At 40.5% G+C, this 19495-nt stretch overlaps 1 protein-coding gene across 14 annotated transcripts in view; it reads left to right on the top strand.

The window, feature by feature from the left end:
* Positions 1 to 19495, top strand: part of NBEA (neurobeachin) — an 834265-nt gene that overhangs the window by 243784 nt on the left and 570986 nt on the right. For all 14 annotated transcript variants that reach the window (XM_034758618.1, XM_034758629.1, XM_034758620.1 and 11 more), the window contains exons 11-13: positions 2351 to 2459; positions 8397 to 8549; positions 9017 to 9185. In XM_034758618.1, coding sequence (XP_034614509.1) covers positions 2351 to 2459; positions 8397 to 8549; positions 9017 to 9185 — 431 coding nt within the window. The remainder of the gene's footprint in view (positions 1 to 2350; positions 2460 to 8396; positions 8550 to 9016; positions 9186 to 19495) is intronic.

Genomic DNA, 19495 nt, shown 5'->3' with positions numbered 1-19495 from the left:
TAGTGCCCAGAGGCCTCATACGAGACTGGGGCTCCATTGTTCTAAAGACAGTATGAATATATGTAAGAGTAAGTCTTTATCAGTGATATTACAATCAAAATAGACAAGACGAACAAATGGTTAGAGGCACAGAGAGGTGAAGTAACTTGCCCAGGCTCACATAGTAGGTCACTGGCAGAACTGGGGAAAAAACAGGTGTTCTGAGTCTCAGTTTACCCCCATATTAAATAGTCCATCAACCATTATAATTTCTAATAATAATTTCTGATTTTTATATCAATCATATTCATGATTATAATTCTAGGGCCTAATCTCACAATGATTTATGCTTTTCTTTAACTTTACACACATGGTGCGCAGTCCTGTTGAAGAAAAGGGGACTATTCACAGTGCATAGAATTAAGTACAGGTATAAAATCTATGCAGGATTGGCATATTAGGTTGTGACTAGTTTAAACAATTATATTTCTAAATATAGGTCAATCTGGAATGTTGTATATGTCAGTTTTTTGTAAAACACAGTTTGCCTCTTGAGCTGCTAAAGAGTAAAGTTGTTCACTATAGATATACTTAATAAAATACAGTGCTTTTCTATTAGGATATAAAATAAAGCTGATGAATTTTACCTGATTTGAAATGAATGACAGTTTGACAGACTGATTTGATTAAAAGCTTTTGAGTACTGTAATTGGATATTGTCTATGTTCTTTACTGCTGATAATTTGTAGAGGATACTGTGTGTGGTTTTATACTGATTACTTTACAATAATAAAGCAAGACAAGACACTAGATCCTATTCAGAGCATGCATTCTGACTACACTGTGTACTTTCATCTCCGCGCGTCTCACCAGGAATACTGCTTCCTGTTTCCCTCCTTGTGCCGATAATTTTTTTGGTGCTGACGTGGATTACCTGGTCTCAAAATGTTTTCAGAAATAAAAAGTTGTGTTTGAGGAGCAGTAGAACCGTTAGTTAGATTCTTTAAGTAAAATTTAAATTTGTAAAATGTAGGGTTGATATTATCTTTAATTCATTCTTCCACAGTTGCCAGTACACAAATTAATTTTCCAGGGAGAATTCTTATAACAAACTGAATATATGGGGACAAATAGATATTTGCCTCTAAATTTGAATGAATTTGTTACTTTATTTTTAGAAGGGTTATATTTAAGGCCTTTGGTACACTACAGTTCATTTGCAACAATCCAACAGCTCTCTGGCTTATTTAAAAAATCATCCGGTGAAAAAAATGTGCTCCTCCTTTTTAATCTCTGCCATGAGTTCCTATTTTTCCCCTTCTGTGTACTTCTGAACAACAGGTGAATGCATTTCTTTCTCTTCCTCTGACTCCACCTTATTAATGCATTTCTTTTCCTTGCTACATTGCTCTGACCCTGCTTTAATTGATTTTTTCTTCTTCTCAATTAATTGGTTTCTCACACATCCCTCTGTCTATCACCCCAGGTCCTCACAATATATATTTTCAACTTTTTTTGGCAAGTGTGTCTTCTATAGTCTCTCCCACCTTTTTTTCTGTTTCTTCAAATAGTAGTCTTTTACGACCACTTTTTTTCGTCTCTCCATCCCAGCTAAGCACCTTGTTCACAGAGAGGGGCTGAGCACTACTGGCCTGGAGGCTGGTTTCCTTGATTCTCCTGGACTGGTCTCTTCTTTACACTTTTCCCAACAGGTGAAACTGATCTTTAGCCCATACTAAGGTGCACATTGGACCATGTTGTGTGGCCAGATATTGATGCCTGGAGTCTGTCCTCAGGGTTGTTGGGGAGGAAGTATGAAGGAAACACTCAACACCACAGCTCCATTGTGCTGTGTTCGGGATAGTATTGCCTGCATGAATACATATCGGCTTTAGTAGTAACCATAGAGACTGGAGTGATGTGTAAAGTAGCCACAAGTTTGGTCTGAAATTTACAAGGTTTCTCTTGATTTTGAAGTTTAAAAGATTGCTGAGACAACCCCCGTCTACACCAATCTAGGTCTGTCAGCTGGATCTCACTCATCAGTTACTGCCTCATCCAACTGCCCATGACTTTGATAGCAAGTTCTGGAACTGGGTGTTTAAAACTTGGGGCAGTCCTGGCTAAAGTAGGAGAGTTGACATAGATGATCATCACTCCTAGTTTGAATATGATTGCAAAAGTAATGTAATATGTGAATAATTGACTAAAAACTATTCAGCATAACATGTGAAATTTCTAGTTTCATACTTAAAAATAAAGTTCACTTTAAGCTTCTTTCTTCTCACTTAATAACTGATGACTAGTGAAAACACAGAAGATTGTTTTTAGAACATTTTAAATCTGATTAATGCCTGTACTTTACATGCAGTGCCACCCTTTTGGCTTTCCTGGTCGAACTTCTTAAGAGTTCAGTAGCCATGCAAGAACAAATGCTGGGTGGAAAAGGCTTTTTAGTCATTGGCTACCTCCTTGAAAAGGTAAGTTGTATTAATATTATTCTTTGTATTAATACTATCATTCTGAAAACCTAGCTTAATACAGTATTTTCAGTCATGTATTTTTTTGTGCTACTAGTCTTTTAGTTCTCTATGTTAGTAAGTACCTAGGAAGTTCTGTAATTTTAATATTTTATATGCTGTTTGCAGGATGCTTTTCTTCTTTTCCAGCCTGATAGTTCACGTCATATACTAATGTTCAGAAATCCCTTTTCTCTTTCCTCATATTTATTAGTAACTTCCCTTTAAGCTCAGATAAGTCTTACCCCTCAAATCCTGTGTAGAATTGGAAAGCCGAGTTTTAACATTGTGGGCACTCTTTAAAAGTTCCTCCAGTTTTTGTTTATTTTTATAATTTCATTTTATTTACACATACAATCCACATCAAAAGGAGTAACTATCTCTTATTCTAGGCACCCCTGAAAATTCCTTAAATATACAGTTTTGAATAGACAAATGCTGTAATGTCCCTTCAACCATTAATTAACAAAACAATAATAATAGAGAATGTGCTACCATCAAGAGCAGTCTCCTTCCAAAGTCTTCCCATTCCTTCATATCTAGGAAAAACAAATGAGTCTTGCATCATGTCCTGAAGTTCACTAAGCTTTGGTTATTTATGATTGGATGAGTAATGAATCTGAAACCTGAGGAGTTCTTGTCAGATGTGCTCCACCAGCTGCCTCCTTGACTCAGGAAGGAATGGACTTCTCTACCAGTAATAGACCTAGTACTTGTCTACAAGTAGTTGCCAACCAAGAAGAGCATATCATCCAAACCTATGCTGTTGGAACAAATGATCCCAACACCTCCAAGCACAGATGTAGCATTTGTTCCCTCCAGAACTTACCTTGTTCCCATGGTGCCAGATAGTTCAGACCAAATTCTTGAAATTTAGTCCTCAAAGTAATTTTCCCCATAATGGAAGGTATCAGCAGCCAAGTGGAGACAGTTTAGAACAGCCAAGCTGTCCACCACTTGAAACGAAATCACTGACTGAAACTTAGTAGGTGTTATTATGGAGCAAAATAAATGTTCCTTTCCTTGTACTGCCAAGGCAAAAGACTTTAAAACCCCTTAATGAGCCCTAGACTTGGAACCACTAGCACTCTAGTCACCCTACTGCCTATTCCAGTTACTGTAAACTTAGGTGACCTATGATGAAGGTGTGAAAGAGGAAACTTCATTGATAGTTGGGAACAAAATGTGTTATAAAATTCCATTTAATCATAAATGTGGGTCCCTTAATGTAACAGTATTTTCACATAAAGCCTCCTGAAAATTTACTGGTTCCATTGGTTTCTGAGGGTGGACATCAAAAATGGTTTTTCACCATAGGAGAAGTGAGTTCCAACCTGAAATTCAAAGAAGGCAATGACTGATATATAAGGGTATAATTTCCACCTTCTTTTCCATTCTGAGCATCAGATCAAGTTTGACCAGCTGCATGAATTGAGCTGAAAAACATCTGTGATAGTGCTATTGGTGCCAGAATGGCCACATACAGTTTATTTTAGATAGGATAACACTTTTTTTTTAAAAGACGGACTACAAATCCTCATGTTTCAAGGCATTTGCAAATCATTAAGTGATTAAGTTTATGAACACACTTCTCTGAAGAGCATTTTATTCATAATTCAGTTGCTTTCCTTGCCAGATGGCTTCTGTACTGTGGAAGGCTGTGCAAGGTTAGTAAACAGGGCCGGCTCCAGGGTTTTGGCCGCCCCAAGCAGCCAAAAAAAAAAAAAAAAGCTGCGATTGCGATCTGTGGCGGCAATTTGGCGTAAGGTCCTTCGCTCCCAGCGGGAGTGAGGGACTGTCCGCCGAATTGCCGCCGAATCGCTGTACCTGCCGCCCCTCTCTGGAGGGCCGCCCCAAGCACCCGCTTGCCAAGCTGGTGCCTGGAGCCGGCTCTGCTAGTAAAACACAGGGAAGCCTCTGGAAGGAAGATAAAACTCAATTTGTCTAGTCCCTTTGGAAGTTACTTTTAATTTAATTATGATGATCTAGGCTTACAAGTGTGCAATAGGTTTCTGAAAGTGTTTAAAGGATAATCTAAAACACGTAAGACACAGGGTGAATGAAAAGTTTTTTTGAGCGAGAGTTTTTTTCTTCCCACCTCTCCCCACCCACCATGACTTGCAAGATCCATTATCAAGACTTTTCACAATTTTTCTACTTATTGGTCAGTGATAGGAAAGGATGCTCTGACGAATGATTCCTTCCAGAAAACTAATATTAGGTCACAAATTCCAAATGAATATACCAGCCATCATATAAAGTCCAATTGGTCCCTGATTTAATCTTAATTATTTGGAGATTAAATTTGGTTAGGATTTTTTCCAATGGATGGGAATTGCACAACACCACATTCCAATATCTCTTCCATGAGTGGGGCACTTCATGTTTGGACCTTTTCGCCATCTGTGAGAACTGCAAACTTGCCCTCTGTTGCTCCAGAGGGATGGTGGGAGATGACTCACAGGGCGACATCCTTCTCCTTTCCCTCCTCCTGCAAGTCATCTGCAAGATTCATCAGGATCGAGCAAGAGTGATACTAACAGCCCCATTTTGGCCATGACAGTGCTGGTTCATGGACCTCCTGAACTGGTCTGCCTGCACATCGCTCTGCCTCTCCACACAGCCGGATCTCCTCATTCAAGACCAGGGCCAGCTCCGGCATCCTAGCCCTCTTCACCTCACAGCTTTGTTTTTGGATGGAGCTCAAGCTCTGGCAGGGCCTGCTCCACCCCAGTGCATTGTATCCTTACCCAAAGCAGAAGAATATCCACCAGAGCCTGCTACCAAGTGAAATGAAAGCACTTCACCTCCCAGGCACACCATCAGCGTTACCCTCTCACGACAATATCCATACCTATTGTCCTGGACTGCCTTCTTGAACTCAAGATAGACCTCAGCTCCATATGCGTCCACCTGGTGGCATTCAGTGCCTTCCTCCACCCAATGGATGGCATTTCTGTGTTTACACACCCTACTACAGTCTGTTCCCTAAAGGGCCTGCTCCACACCTTCCCTTCATTATAAAAACTCACACCCTTGTGGGACCTTAATCTTGTTCTCACCGCTCTCAGAAAAACACCCTTTGAACTCCTGGTGATGTCCTCCCTTTCATATTGCTCCATGAAGATAATCTTCTTACTGGCCATTACCGTGGCTAGATGGGTCAGTGAGCTAGTGGCCATGATGGCTGAGCCCCCATACACCATATTACACAAAGACAAAGTGTCTTTGCATCTACACCCTAAATTACTTCCTAAGGTGGTGTCCAAGTTCCACCTCAATCAGTGTATACACCTCAGTTTTCTACGCTAAACCCTACACCTCAACTGCGGACAGACTCCTCCACTCCCTTGATGTCTGCAACAAACCCTTGACTTCCGAACATCATCATCAACTCTTTGTTAGCAATTGCCAAATGATGCAAGGGCCACACCCTTTCCTCACAACCCATTTCCAAATGGGTCTCTGGGTGCATCCAGGAATGCTACACGTTCAGCAACATGAGGCAACCTGATGTCATCACGGCGCACTCTACCCAGGCTCAAGCAGCCATGTCGCCTGTGCACATTTTCACCTCACATTACACCATTGCCCAAGCAGTAGCAGCAAATGCAGGAGTAGGCCAAGCTGTATTGCACTCAGTACTTTCACCCACATTCTCACACCCACCCTCCATGCTGATCACTGCTTGCCACTCACCCACATTTGGAATCCATATAGGGACCATCATTTGAAGGAGAAGAGGAGGTTACTTACCTGTAGCTGGAGGTTCTTCAAGATGTGTGGTCCCTATTTGGATTCCAATATCTGCCCTCCTTCTCCTCTGCTCCACACCGGAATATTCAGCAATAAGAAGGGCAAGGGAGAGGCGTCAACCCATATGGCCTATTATAACCTCTGACGGAAGCACGAGGTGATGCACGACGCATGCAGGTTAATGGACTCTGCTATGAAACCTTCCAGTGCTGGCACATGGCGCATTTAGAATCCAAATAGGGATCCCACATCTTGAAGAACCTCCAGTTACAGGTAAATAACATCCTCTCTTACTTACCCTGGTAAATGCTTCTGTCAGACTTGCAGCTATAAGAGAAGAATTATTATTTTTCATTTCACATCTAGCCTCACTATTCTTATTGTAGATTTCTCTACACTTACATGCATATGACCGAATAGAATGGAGAGAGATTATTTTCTGACTTGCGCATCAAATGAACTCTTATCTATGTGTCAGTTGCAAAATGTTTTTACTGGTGGTGATGCATTATTCCTACTCTACCTACCACCTGATTTGTGATCAAGAGGTTGACCCTTGCCTCCAATTGGTCCATGCATGATGCCAGCCCCCATAGCCCACTTGTTAAATTTTCAAACACCTTCATGCTTCCTCCCATGCTGCCCCACATGCTTCGGAGAAGCTCCCCATAAATATGCACAAAGCTACCTGATTATCTACATTCAAAACTCTAATTTGCCATAATGCCTACAAAATAATTGACAACCGTTAGGCTGCTGGTGTGCTGTGACCACTGCCTATCACCAATATTGTCTGATTGTTTCCTTTATACTCCATTGTCTGTCTGTGTCTCTCTCTATCTGCTATCTTTTGTCTTATACTTAGATTGTAAGTTCTTTTGGGCAGGGGCCATTTTTTTGTTTTGTGTTTGTACAGTGTCTAGTACAATGGAGTCATGGTCCATGACTAAGCCTCCTAAGGTGTGTTTACACAACATTTTGAAGCAAGCCTCCAAGTCTGGGTTGATAGATGGGGCTAGTGGGCTTGTGCTAGCACTCTAAAAATAGTTGTATAGATAGAGCTTTGAAATTGCATCTCAGGCTCTGAAGCCCACCCTGCTCCTTAGTATTCAGAGCCTGAGCTCCAGAGCCTTGCTCTATAATGCTGCGTAGACATACCGCTAGGTGCTACAATAATACAAATGAAGAAGAAAGAACCTATCTTAAATCTCAAATCTCAGGCTGAATTGCAGCATTGACAATTAGAAAATAAAATCTTTTACTTGTTAAGGAATATACCAAATTTTCTCAGTTAATAGACATAGAACATTAAAAATAACTGATACCCTTACAATGGCATTGTGTTGCTGCTCAACCCTATTGTTTTCTCTTTTTTACTTAAAAAAAAATGTAAAATGGATCTACATGTCATATCACTTCAAGTGAGAAAATAGCACTTCATCCATGATTTTACACTGTATGCTATGAAACTGAAGGCTTCTTTAAATAAAAAGGTAGTAAGAAAAAAAATCAAAATTCAAACTACTCTGTAGGTTTAAAAACAAAAGCCTGCTTGCTCAGTTGTGTATTGAGACACCCATTGACTTGGGAAAAAAATGTTCCACCATAAAATATTTAAGTAGTTCACAGCACTAAAGAAATGCTGAAGAATTCAAAAGGAATTAACAAGACACAACACTGCAAAGAGTGGAAGACTGACTATGATATGTAGGAAAATAAAATGGAGAAAACAGGAAAAAAAATAATCTTAGCTGCAGATATTTGAGCATAGTTTCAAAGCAAATATTGACGTTAATAAGATTCAAACACCTTATCAGTAAGCAAAAAGGAGCATTTAAATCTTGACCATTACTGAGATGAATTATTAGTGAACACAATATTCATCTTTTGAACTGGGAAACTGTATGGACCAAAAAATAGTTTTCTTCTCTATGAGAAAGACTAGTAGTATGAGTTATGAGACTGTATATGTATTTCTGTCTGATTTTATTCTTGTCTTTAAGAATAAGAATGTAGCATTTTACTCATGCTTAGTAAATACTGCCCCAGTTCAAATCTCTTCTTTTAGAGTAAGGCTGGAAGATTGAATGAAAGTGTATTAAGACCGAGTTTACATTTTTCCTGATTTTTTTCTTTGTTCAGTCATCTAGAGTTCATATAACCAGGGCAGTTCTGGAGCAATTTTTGTCTTTTGCAAAATATCTGGATGGATTGTCACATGGAGCACCTTTACTGAAGCAATTGTGTGATCACATCCTTTTTAATCCTGCTATTTGGATACATACCCCTGCAAAGGTATGTGTACACTGTAAATGTGTTGTTGCTTTTTGTACTGTAAAGTGACATACAAGTTTTGCTTTACTTATGGTAATTAATGCAGCTTACTTTTTTTAAAAAGCAGTATTAAACATTTGTAATTGTAAACCAAAGGCAAAAAATCCTGTATTTTGCAGTTTTACATCTAACATGTATACTGAGTTTTTAATTGTTCATCTTTTCTGTTAGGAAATATGATAGAAATGATTACTCATCCCCAATAATAATCAACTGCAGTTTTTTTCATGCATTGTGGTTTAAGACTGTATGAATGAAAACGAAATGCAAAATCTGAAAAATCATACTTTAAGCAGCCAAAATATGATCCATTGGGGAAAAAAATCACTCATTCTATAATAATTTTAATTCACTTACTGTTAACGTCTCTATTTAATATGAAAATAAGATTTAACTTTATATTTGTGGGCTATAATTTTATTCTTCAGGTGCAGCTTTCACTGTATACCTATCTGTCTGCTGAATTTATTGGCACTGCTACTATCTACACTACCATACGCAGAGTAGGAACAGTATTACAGCTAATGCACACACTGAAATACTACTACTGGGTAGTTAATCCTGCTGATAGCAGTGGCATTACTCCTAAAGGACTAGGTAAGTACAATACAGTACAATTCAATTTTATAACAAACTGATTATACAACTTTTTCATAATGAACGACGATAACAGCAATGGAAACATGTGAGAGCTCGTGTAGCCGTTAGACAAGGAATTAGATGAAAGTTGATAATAGGTGCCAATGTGTGAAGCTGGCTGACAGCTTAAACACTACATAAATACTTACTTTCATGAAATATTAAATGATGTTTTATTGCACTTTATGCATCTCTTTTTGGGTACTTTTGAAAATAATCAATTTTTAGGTGTCTTCATAGATACCTGTGCTACGTTTAAAAAAAAAATCAGAAATTTTTGATTTTCTGATTTTTATTAACTTGTCGTCCCTCACATAAGATATAATTCTGTAGTTCTATGTTTCTATAATACCTCTTCTGATTTGCTGCAGTTTGTAATAATTTTACAGTACTCTCAGAAAATGCATTTTACATTGTGCCTGTCTTATAGGCAAAAGGAACCTTCACTGCACAAGATTTCACTTTTGCTTAGTGATGGACTACTGTCATAGGTGACCCTTAAAATCGCGTGGACAGCTCTGATTTTTGTCTCAGCGATCTCTAACGCCGTATTTTAAACTCAGTAATATTTTCTCTCTACTCTAATTTAACAGCATTTAGTTACATACAGGTTTTTAGCTCAGAAAGTAAATAAATGCAAAATCCACAATAATATATAAGAGGCTAAATTGAATCTATAGTATATGTGCAGGTTTTACGTACTGCTGTACTCCTGTTGCATTTAATGGACTACTGTTGTGTAAAGCAAACTTTTGTTTCAAAGTCTCTGAGAGCCACTGGAAGCTTACTAATATCCTCCTCATCCTCTGATCTTTCCTATCCTGCTGACAAACTGAAAACTTAAGAGAAATATTATTTCTGTGCTATAATAGTATCACACTGACATTTTTTAGTTTGAGAATACAGAAATTAAGGAAAAATATGAATAGTTTGGAATAACCATAAATTGTCAGGGAGCTGTTGGCATAATATGTTTTTTCCATTTCTTATGTTTATGAATAATAATGCAATTGAGGGATAGAGCATCCCATAGAGAGGTATCCCCACTTTCGAAGTGAGGAGGCAGAGGATCTCAAAAGGAGTCACTACCAGAGCTGGGATTACACCTCAGGATTTCCTTGTTCCCAGCCCTCTGCTCATTCCGCTACATGATGCTTAGTTTTCTTTCTATGATAAAATTATAAAAAAACTGCAAATGACTTTTTTGTGCTTACATTTTCCATTAAAGTGAATGAGAAGTCTATAGAATAGTAAATTATGAAAACTACATCTGGTAACTAGTGATTAAGTAGAGAAATAGCTTTTCTATAGATACCCACCTCAGAGATTTCCCATTATTGTCTTGCTTCAAGCATAAGACCAAGTGGGAACTTCAGTAACTTTACAGTTTGGAAACTTTGATGCACCCATAGAGGTGCCTCTTGCGTCCCTCAGTCAGGTTCCTTGGGATGTAGAACCTTGGCAGTACCAGAGGGGCAGAGGCTGCAGAGAATGCTAGGTTCAGGAATTATTACCATAAATCATCTTACTCTGTTCTGAGCCCGGTGAGATGACTGTGTGGTAAAACCAACCAACCAAACAAACCTCAAACTGATCTTTGTCTACACTATAGATTCCAATATTGCTATTCGTGGAACACCATCCATTGAGGGTGCTAGATTCCAAAAATCATAATGTCTGTAAGTCCTGAACTATGGTCTGAAAATGTGTCAAATTAATTCAGGGCTTTAAATTTGATATCAAAGGGTTTTTTCCTCTTCAGAAAATCCACCTCATACTCACATGACAACTTGTTATTGACCTATTCTCCATAATGTACCTAACTTTCTTGAATCTGCTTTAAATTGCAGACTCTGTCATGGGGTTTTCAGAATATGCCAGTCAAGCTCAGATAATATGCAGTTGCTTTCAGTCTGTAGATTTCTTAACAATTTAGAGTTCAAAGCTATGGGACACTTAACAGTATTTCAGTATTTGTAGAGTGCTACAGTATGTGCTATCAGGTATTGTATTTCCATCAGCATCAAGATGCTAATAAACCTCAGCCTTTCCAAAGCAAGTAATGAGAGATAATTGGATGCAAATTAGTAGCACTATAATGTTGATGCCTTTAAAGCCTGTCTGCTAATGAATATGTTGGCAGTTTTATAAGAGACCTTAGAAGAGTAAGTATACCTAATTTTCAGTTTAAAATTAAAAAATTGATAGTGTCATGCTTCAAATAGCTTATGAAATACTGAAAAGGAATGCAAGAATTTCTAAATTTTCAATTTTATTTACAGTTTTAAAAATTGCTTAACTGATCACAATTTTGAAAAAATATAGAAATACTTGGATGGATCTGATTAATTTTTTGCACTTGAATTGCTTCAGTCCATATTAGCTATTCCATTTATCCAGTCTTTTTAAGGCATTGTGTTAAAGTTTAACAAATGCTTTAATAACACTGCTTTACAGCCAAAATGCTTCTGAAATAAATGTAGTCAAACTGTACTAATTCTGGGTCACTGAGAACAAAAATGATGCTTAAAATTGTTGATTGGCTCTAGTTTTCAAGATATGCTATTGGGTCAGTATATACGACCCTTGACTTGGGAATGGTGGAGGATAAGTGAGTTATAAAGGGAAGCAACAGAGGGTCCTGTGGCACCTTTGAGACTAACAGAAGTATTGGGAGCATAAGCTTTCGTGGGTAAGAACCTCACTTCTTCAGATGCTTGCTCCCAATACTTCTGTTAGTCTCAAAGGTGCCACAGGACCCTCTGTTGCTTTTTACAGATTCAGACTAACACGGCTACCCCTCTGATACTTTATAAAGGGAAGGGATCTCAATTTAAACCAGAAATGACTAAAATACATCTTTGACTGGATCTATGAATAAATCTATGACTGGGTTTGGACAGTACTTGCTTTTTAGGCAAAACAATAAATGATGCAATCTGAAGCTGGTATTGCGTCATACATGATATGAATTGCATCATGTTATTCCTAGAAGTCATGGATGATGCAATCATAACGAAGCTTACATCACTCTGCTGAACAAATTTCCCTATATCAGCTCTAGAAATCATACAGTGTCGTGCTCTCTTATTTGTCAGTGTTTGATTTTGCAAAGGGACACATTTCTGTTTAGCCAAAGTGAGCAGAGATGCCTCGTACTTGTGTGAACAGTGCAGTTAACTTCTGCCATGTTTGTGGTGAAGTGACTTTTGCATCACAAAAGCGCAGTATAACCACTATGGTTAAGAAAGCCTATCACCTTTATTTTGGCTTCAAAATTGGAGATCAGGACAAGAGGTGGGCCCCACACATATGCTGCAACACTTTGCAACAAATCTTCGCCAGTGGTTGAACAGGAAAAGGAAATCTATGCCTTTTGCAGTGCCGATGATTTGGAGAGAGCTAACAGATCATACCAGCAATTGTTACTTCTGCATGGTGCCTCCAGTTGGGAAAGGTGTGTCAAAGAAGAAAAAGTGGACTCTGCATTATCCAAACATTCCATCAGCTATACGCCCAGTACCCCACGGAGAAGGACTGCCAGTTCCTGATGCACCAGAATCATTCTCACTTGAGTCAGATGAGGAAGAGGATGAAACTTCTGGTCCTCAACCACCAATGTCACAGGACCCACATTTTCTCCCATCCTCCTCCTCTGAACCACACCTCATAACACAAGGTGAACTGAATGACCTTGTCAGGGATTTGGAACTACCCAAGAGTAAGGCAGAGCTGTTGGGCTCCAGACTCCAGCAGTGGAATCTCCTGGCAGGTGATGTTAGGGTTTCCATGTTCCGTGACCGTCAAAAGAATCTTGTCCCATTCTTCTTCGTGGAAGGTGATCTTGTAGCCTGCAACAACATTGATGGTGTGATGGCAGCCCTCAACATAGTTCACGATCCAGATGAGTAGAGACTGTTCATTGATTCATCGAAGACGAGTCTTAAAGCTGTTTTACTGCATAATGGCAATGTTTTGCCATCAATTCCAGTTGGTCATGCAGTCCATATGAAGGAAACCTATGACAGCATGAAACAACTTTTGAGGTGCATAAACTATGACCAACATCAGTGGCAGCTTTGTGGCGATTTGAAGGTTGTTGCTCTCTTGCTTGGTCTGCAGACTGGATACACAAAGTACTGCTGTTTTCTCTGCGAATGGGATAGTCGTGCAAGAGATTCCCACTACATCAAGAAAGATTGGCCACTCTGACAGTCATTGGAGCCTGGGAGGAAAAGTGTTCAGCATCCACCACTTGTTGAATCAAGGAAGATTTTGTTACCACCTTTACACATCAAGCTGGGTCTAATGAAGAACTTTGTCAAGGCCAGTGACAAAACACGCAGCTTTCAAGTACCTCCGTGGAAAATTTCCAAGGTTAAGTGAAGCTAAGCTAAAGGAAGGTGTCTTTGTTGGTCCTCAGATTCGTGAACTTCTTCGAGATGATGCATTTGACCATGCATTGCGTGGCAAGGAAAAGACAGCATGGAAAGCCTTCCAGTTAGTGGCAATAAATTTTCTCGGAAACAACAAAGCAGACAACTACAGGTTGTTGGTGGAAAACCTCCTCAAGGCATACAAAAGCCTTGGTTACAACATGTCACTAAAGATACATTTTTTGCACTGTCATCTAGATTTTTTGTCCACCGAACTTCGGAGCAGTGAGCGATGAGCACGGCGAGCGATTTCACCAGGACATTGCAACAATGGAGAAACGCTATCAGGGCAAATGGAGCCCATCAATGCTTGCAGACTATTGCTGGACAGTGACAAGAGATGCTCCATTTAATGAATACAAGAGACAAGCCAAGAAGCGCCGAGTAGACACTGAATAGGACTAAACTATGTACATAATAGTTTTTTGCCTTTTGTTTCATAATACATTTTATTTATATAAACCTTTTGCTGATTTTTAAAGTGTTACATAAACAGGACAGGTGAAATATTACCATGTAACGCAACCATAAACACATGAAAAGACCTACGTTTATAATTTATGAATAAAACTCTACTATCTACACAATATACATAGACATAAAATGTAAAAACGGAAATATCTTAGAAACAGTAGCCAATCAGTTGTTTTAATTGTCATATTTGAATTCAGCACATCAAAATACATAATAAATAGCACATTTTATCTCTGAAGCAGACGACTTCTCAAAAATTGTAGACCAGTGTAATTGTTTTAATGATTTTCTTTTAAAACATCATTTTGTAGTCTTGGATTTATGTCTCAGAGGAATACTTACAGTAAAGGCAGAAGATAATTCCTATAACAACAGCTCTTGAATTGTAGCATTCTTTCTTTGTGTTTTTATCACGCTTCTCTGACTCACCAAATTTTAATCAAAGTGTATTTTAGTATATAGTTTTAAGCAAAAATGTACTCACTGGCTATTATACAGTTATTTAAAAGTTTAAAAATTTAAAGAGAGACAACGTAGCTCACTTCTTTAAAAAAATATTCCATATTCTCATTGTGTTAAAAGCTCAGCAGTCAGGAAGACAAGACCATTGCAGAGAAACTAAATGAATTCTTTACAACAGTCTCCAATGCAGAAGATGGGAGATTCGCACCCCGAGCCATTCTTTTTAGATGATAAACCTGAGGAACTGTCCAAAATTGAGGAGTCAGTACAGGAGGTTTTGGAAATAAATTAAACAGTAATAAGTCACCAGGACCACATGGTATTGACTGAAGATTTCTGAAGGAACTCAGATATGAAATTGCAGAACTACTAACTGTGGTATATAAACTATCACTAAAATTGGCCTCTGTTCCAGATGACTGAAAGATCGCTAACATCATACCAATTTTTTTTTTAAAAGGCTCCAGAGGTGGTCCCGGCAATTCCAGGCCACTAAGCCTAACTTCAGTACCTGGCAAATTAGATGAAACTATAGGAAAGAACAGAATTATCAGACACCTAGATTAACACAATTTTGGGGGAAGGAGTCAGCATGGCTTTTGTAAAGGGAAATTATGGCTCCCAAATCTATTAAGATTCTTTGAGGGCGTTCAACAAACATGTGGACAAAGGTGATCCAGTGTGTATAGTATACTTGGACTTTCACAAAGCAACAAGGTCCCTCACCAAAGGCTGTTAAACAAAGTCAGCAGTCATGGGGTAAGAGGAAAGGTCCTCTCATGGATCAGGAAGTGGTTAAAAGATAGGAAACAAAGGGTAGGAACAAATGATCAGTTTTCACAATGGAAAGAGCTAAATAAGGGAGTTTCCAATGGACCAGTGCTGTTCAACGTATTCATAAATGATCTGGAAAAAGAGAGAAACAGTGACAAAGCTTGCAGATGATACAAAATTGGTCAAGATAGTTAAGTCCAAAGCAGACTGTGAGGAATTACAAAGGGGTCTCTCAAAGCTGGATGACTGGGGAACAAAATAGTAATAGAAATTCAATGTTGATAAATTCAAAGTAATGCACAGTGGAAAACATAATCCTAACTATATATACAACATGATGGGGGTCTAAATTAGCTGTTACAACTAAAGAAAGAGATTGTGGATAGTTCTCTGAAAACAGCCCCTCAATGTGCAATGGCAGTCAAAAAAGCTAACAATGTTAGGAACAATTAGGAAAGGGATAGAAAATAAGACAGTACATATCACAGTGCTACTATATAAATTCATGGTATGCCCATACCATGAATACTGTGTGCAGTTCTGGTCACTGCATCTCAAAAAGGTATATTAAAATTGGAAAGATGCAGAGAAGGGAAACAAAAATGATTAAAAAGAAGAACAGGAGTACTTGTGGCACCTTAGAGACTAACAAATTTATTAGATGCATCCGAAGAAGTGGGCTGTAGTCCACGAAAGTTTATGCTCTAATAAATTTGTTAGTCTCTAAGGTGCCACAAGTACTCCTGTTCTTCTTTTTGCGGATACAGACTAACACAGCTGCTACTCTGAAAAATGATTAAGGGGGTACGGAACATCTTCCATATGAGGAGGGATTAAAAAGACCTGGAATGTTCATCTTGGAAAAAAGATGACTGAGGGGGGATATGACAGAGGTCTATAAAATCATGAATGCTGTGGAGAAAGTGAATAAGGAAGTGTTATTTTCTCCTTCACATAACACAAGAACCAGGAGTCACCCAAGGAAATTAATAGGCAGCAGCATTAAAACAAACAGAAGGAATTACGTCTTCACACAATGCACAGCCATCCTGTAGAACTCATTGCCAGGTGAAGTTGTGAAGGCCAAAAGTATAACTAGGTTCAAAACAGGATTAAATAAGTTCATGGAGAATGAGTCCACCAATAGCTGTTAGTCAAGAAGATCAGGGATGTTACCTCATGCTCTGGGAGTCCCCAAGCTTCTGACTGCCAAATGGCATGGTATTGATCACTTGATAATTGTCTGTTCTGTTTATTCCCTGTGAAGGATCTGGCATTGGCATTGTCAACAGACAGGATACTGTCTAGATGGATCATTGGTCTGACCCAGTATGGCCATTCTTATGCCCTCATGATATGTTTATATGAAAAACAAGAAATAGTCACTTACCCCATCACAGTTCCTTGGGGCCAAGATAAATTTCACAACAGCAAGGGCTGTCTTAACACAGGACAGATAGCTTGCACTTCAGTCATAATTGAACACTATGGTATTGCATCCAGCGACAACAGTACATACTTGCCTCATGTTGTTAGGGCATATGTCCAATGTACATATGTGATGCTGCTTTCCAGAGTTTGCCCAACATCCCTACAACTCTGGGTCAGGTAAGTATACTCCCCCACAGAGCATCTATTGAGCACTATTTTAATTTGGTATTTTGCCCTCACAGTACCGACCTGGTGGCTGCATCCAGACAGTGCTCAAAAGGAGTGTCATTCATGACCCCATTGCCATCCAGTGCAAAAGTCACAGATGAGTCTGGGGACCCCATCTGGACCACCCTGCAGATACAGGAACATGGATCCCAGAGGACATGAAACTGCACATAAAAGTCTTGGAGCTCAGAGTCTTCAGGCTCACATGCAAGGCATTCTTTCTGATCTTATAACATTCTGTAGAATAGATACAGACAAACCAATATGCCATATAAGCAAGGGAGTGCCATCTTTTTCTCCCTCTTCAGGGAGGCAATCAAACTATGGAGCTGTTGCTAGCTGCATGGCATAATCCAGATAGCTCTCCACCTTCTGGGAGCCAAGAACATTTTCATAATTTCCTAAGCAGGCAATCTGTCAAGAATCAGAGTGGTTACTGCTGAAATCCATCACCAGGTCACTATTCCATCAATGGAAATGATAGACGTGTTTGCTACCAAGCACAGTGCTGAGTGCCCAAGCTTCTATTCCAGAGGAGATAGGAGCCACAGGATCTGTGCCAGATATTTTCCTTTTCTAGGGGAATCAGGGCCACCTTTACACTTCCCCCATGGATTCTGCTAATCCCCAGGATCATTGCCAAGGTCAGATGAGACCATGACAAATTCATTTTCACAGCTCCCTACTGACCGAGTGGCCTGTTGTCCACACAACCCCTGATCAGTCTCCCTGGCCACCCAGACCTGGTGTCACAAAATCAAGATAAAGCATTCCATCCAGACTCAAAGTTGCTGAAAATGATGGCCAGGATGTTGACTGGTTGAGTGCCATGGAAAGGGATGGCCACTCACCCATCAAGGAAATCTTGTCACAGAGCAAGAAGCTTCCCAGGAGGAAAACTCCTCCAAATGGAAAAGGTTCTTGATATGGGTGGCCCAGCACAGCCTAGAGCTGGGGCAGGTTCCAATACTGGGGATTCTGGACCATTTGCTGCAGTTAAAGTATATTGGGCTTTCATTTAGTTCACTCAGAGTCCATCTAGAAGCCATATCATCCATTGATATAGCCACTCTTGGTCTTCCCTCATCTAATGGTATCTGAATTCCTTAAAGACCTAATGCATGTTTATTCATTGGTTACGGAAATTACTTCAGGATGGACCTCATTGTCCTTTTGAAGCTTATGGAGCTCCACCCATCCATGCTCTTCCCAGAGTACTTTGTTCACCATCTGATTTTCAAGTGATCTTTCTGGTGGCTATCACCTTGGCCAGAGGAGTGAATGAGCTTCAGGCACTCATGCTGAAACTCCTTCATACCTTGTTCCATAGGGACAAAGTGGTATTGAGGCTTCATGCAAAATTCACCCCCAAGATGGTTTCTGAATTCCACTTAAACCAGCCAAGCAACTTATTTGTGTTCTTCCTAAAGCCCCATTCCAAACCTTTGATGTATCCAGAGCTCTTCAATATTGCATTGACATGGCCAAATCTTTCAGATTATCCTTGCATCTATTTGTGGCTGGCTTCACCAAAGGTCGGCACGTTTCATCAAAGACTATGAAAATGGTTAACACTTATTTCACTGTGCTACCAGTTGGCTAATGTACCTCTCACACTAAGGGACACTTACTTCACCACCCTCTCCAGTGGCTTGCCCACATAGAGGATAATAGCCTACTACTGCTAATAGTTCAGAGGTGGGCAAACTTTTTGACCTGAGGGCCGCACTGGGATTCGGAGATTGTATGGAGGGCCGGTTATGGGAGGCTGTACCACCCCAAACAGCCAGGCGTGACCCGGCCCCCGCCCTCTACCTCATCCATCCCCCTCCCCTGCTTCTTGCCCCCTGATGGCCCGGGACTCCTGCCCCATCGAACCCCCCCTGTTCCCTGATGGGCCTCCCCCCCAGGACCCCTGCTCCGTCCACCCACCCTACTCCCTGTCCCCTGACTGCCCCTGGAACCCCCACCCCTGACTGCACCCCGCTACCCCATCCAACCCCCCCTCTCATTCCTGAATGCTGTCCCTGGGAACCCCCACCCCATCCACCCACCCCTTCTCCCTGACTGCCCCTGGAACCCCTGCCCCTGACTGCCCCCTGCTGCCCCATCCAACCCTCCCTTCTTCCTGACTGCCCCCGGGACCGCTGCACCCATTCACCCCACCATACCCTGCCCTCTGACCGCCCCGCCCCCTGACCACCACACTGAACTCCCCTGGCCTCTATCCAACCCCCCTGCTCCCTGCCTCCTTGCTGCGCTGCCTGGAGAACCGGTGGCTGGCAGCGTGGCTGTGGCTGGAGCCAGCCACGCCACCGTACAGCACAGGGTCAGGCCATGGCTCTGCGTCTGCGCTGCCTGGCCGCCCAGAGCATTGCGCCGGCAGCATGGCACGCTGAGCCTGCGGGTGGGGGGGGGGGAAGAACAGCAGGGGAGGGGCTGGGGGCGAGCCTCCCGGGCCAG

This window comes from Trachemys scripta, chromosome 1, assembly GCF_013100865.1.
Source record: "Trachemys scripta elegans isolate TJP31775 chromosome 1, CAS_Tse_1.0, whole genome shotgun sequence".
NCBI lineage: Eukaryota > Metazoa > Chordata > Testudines > Emydidae > Trachemys > Trachemys scripta.
This window is presented reverse-complemented; position numbering and strand designations above follow the sequence as displayed.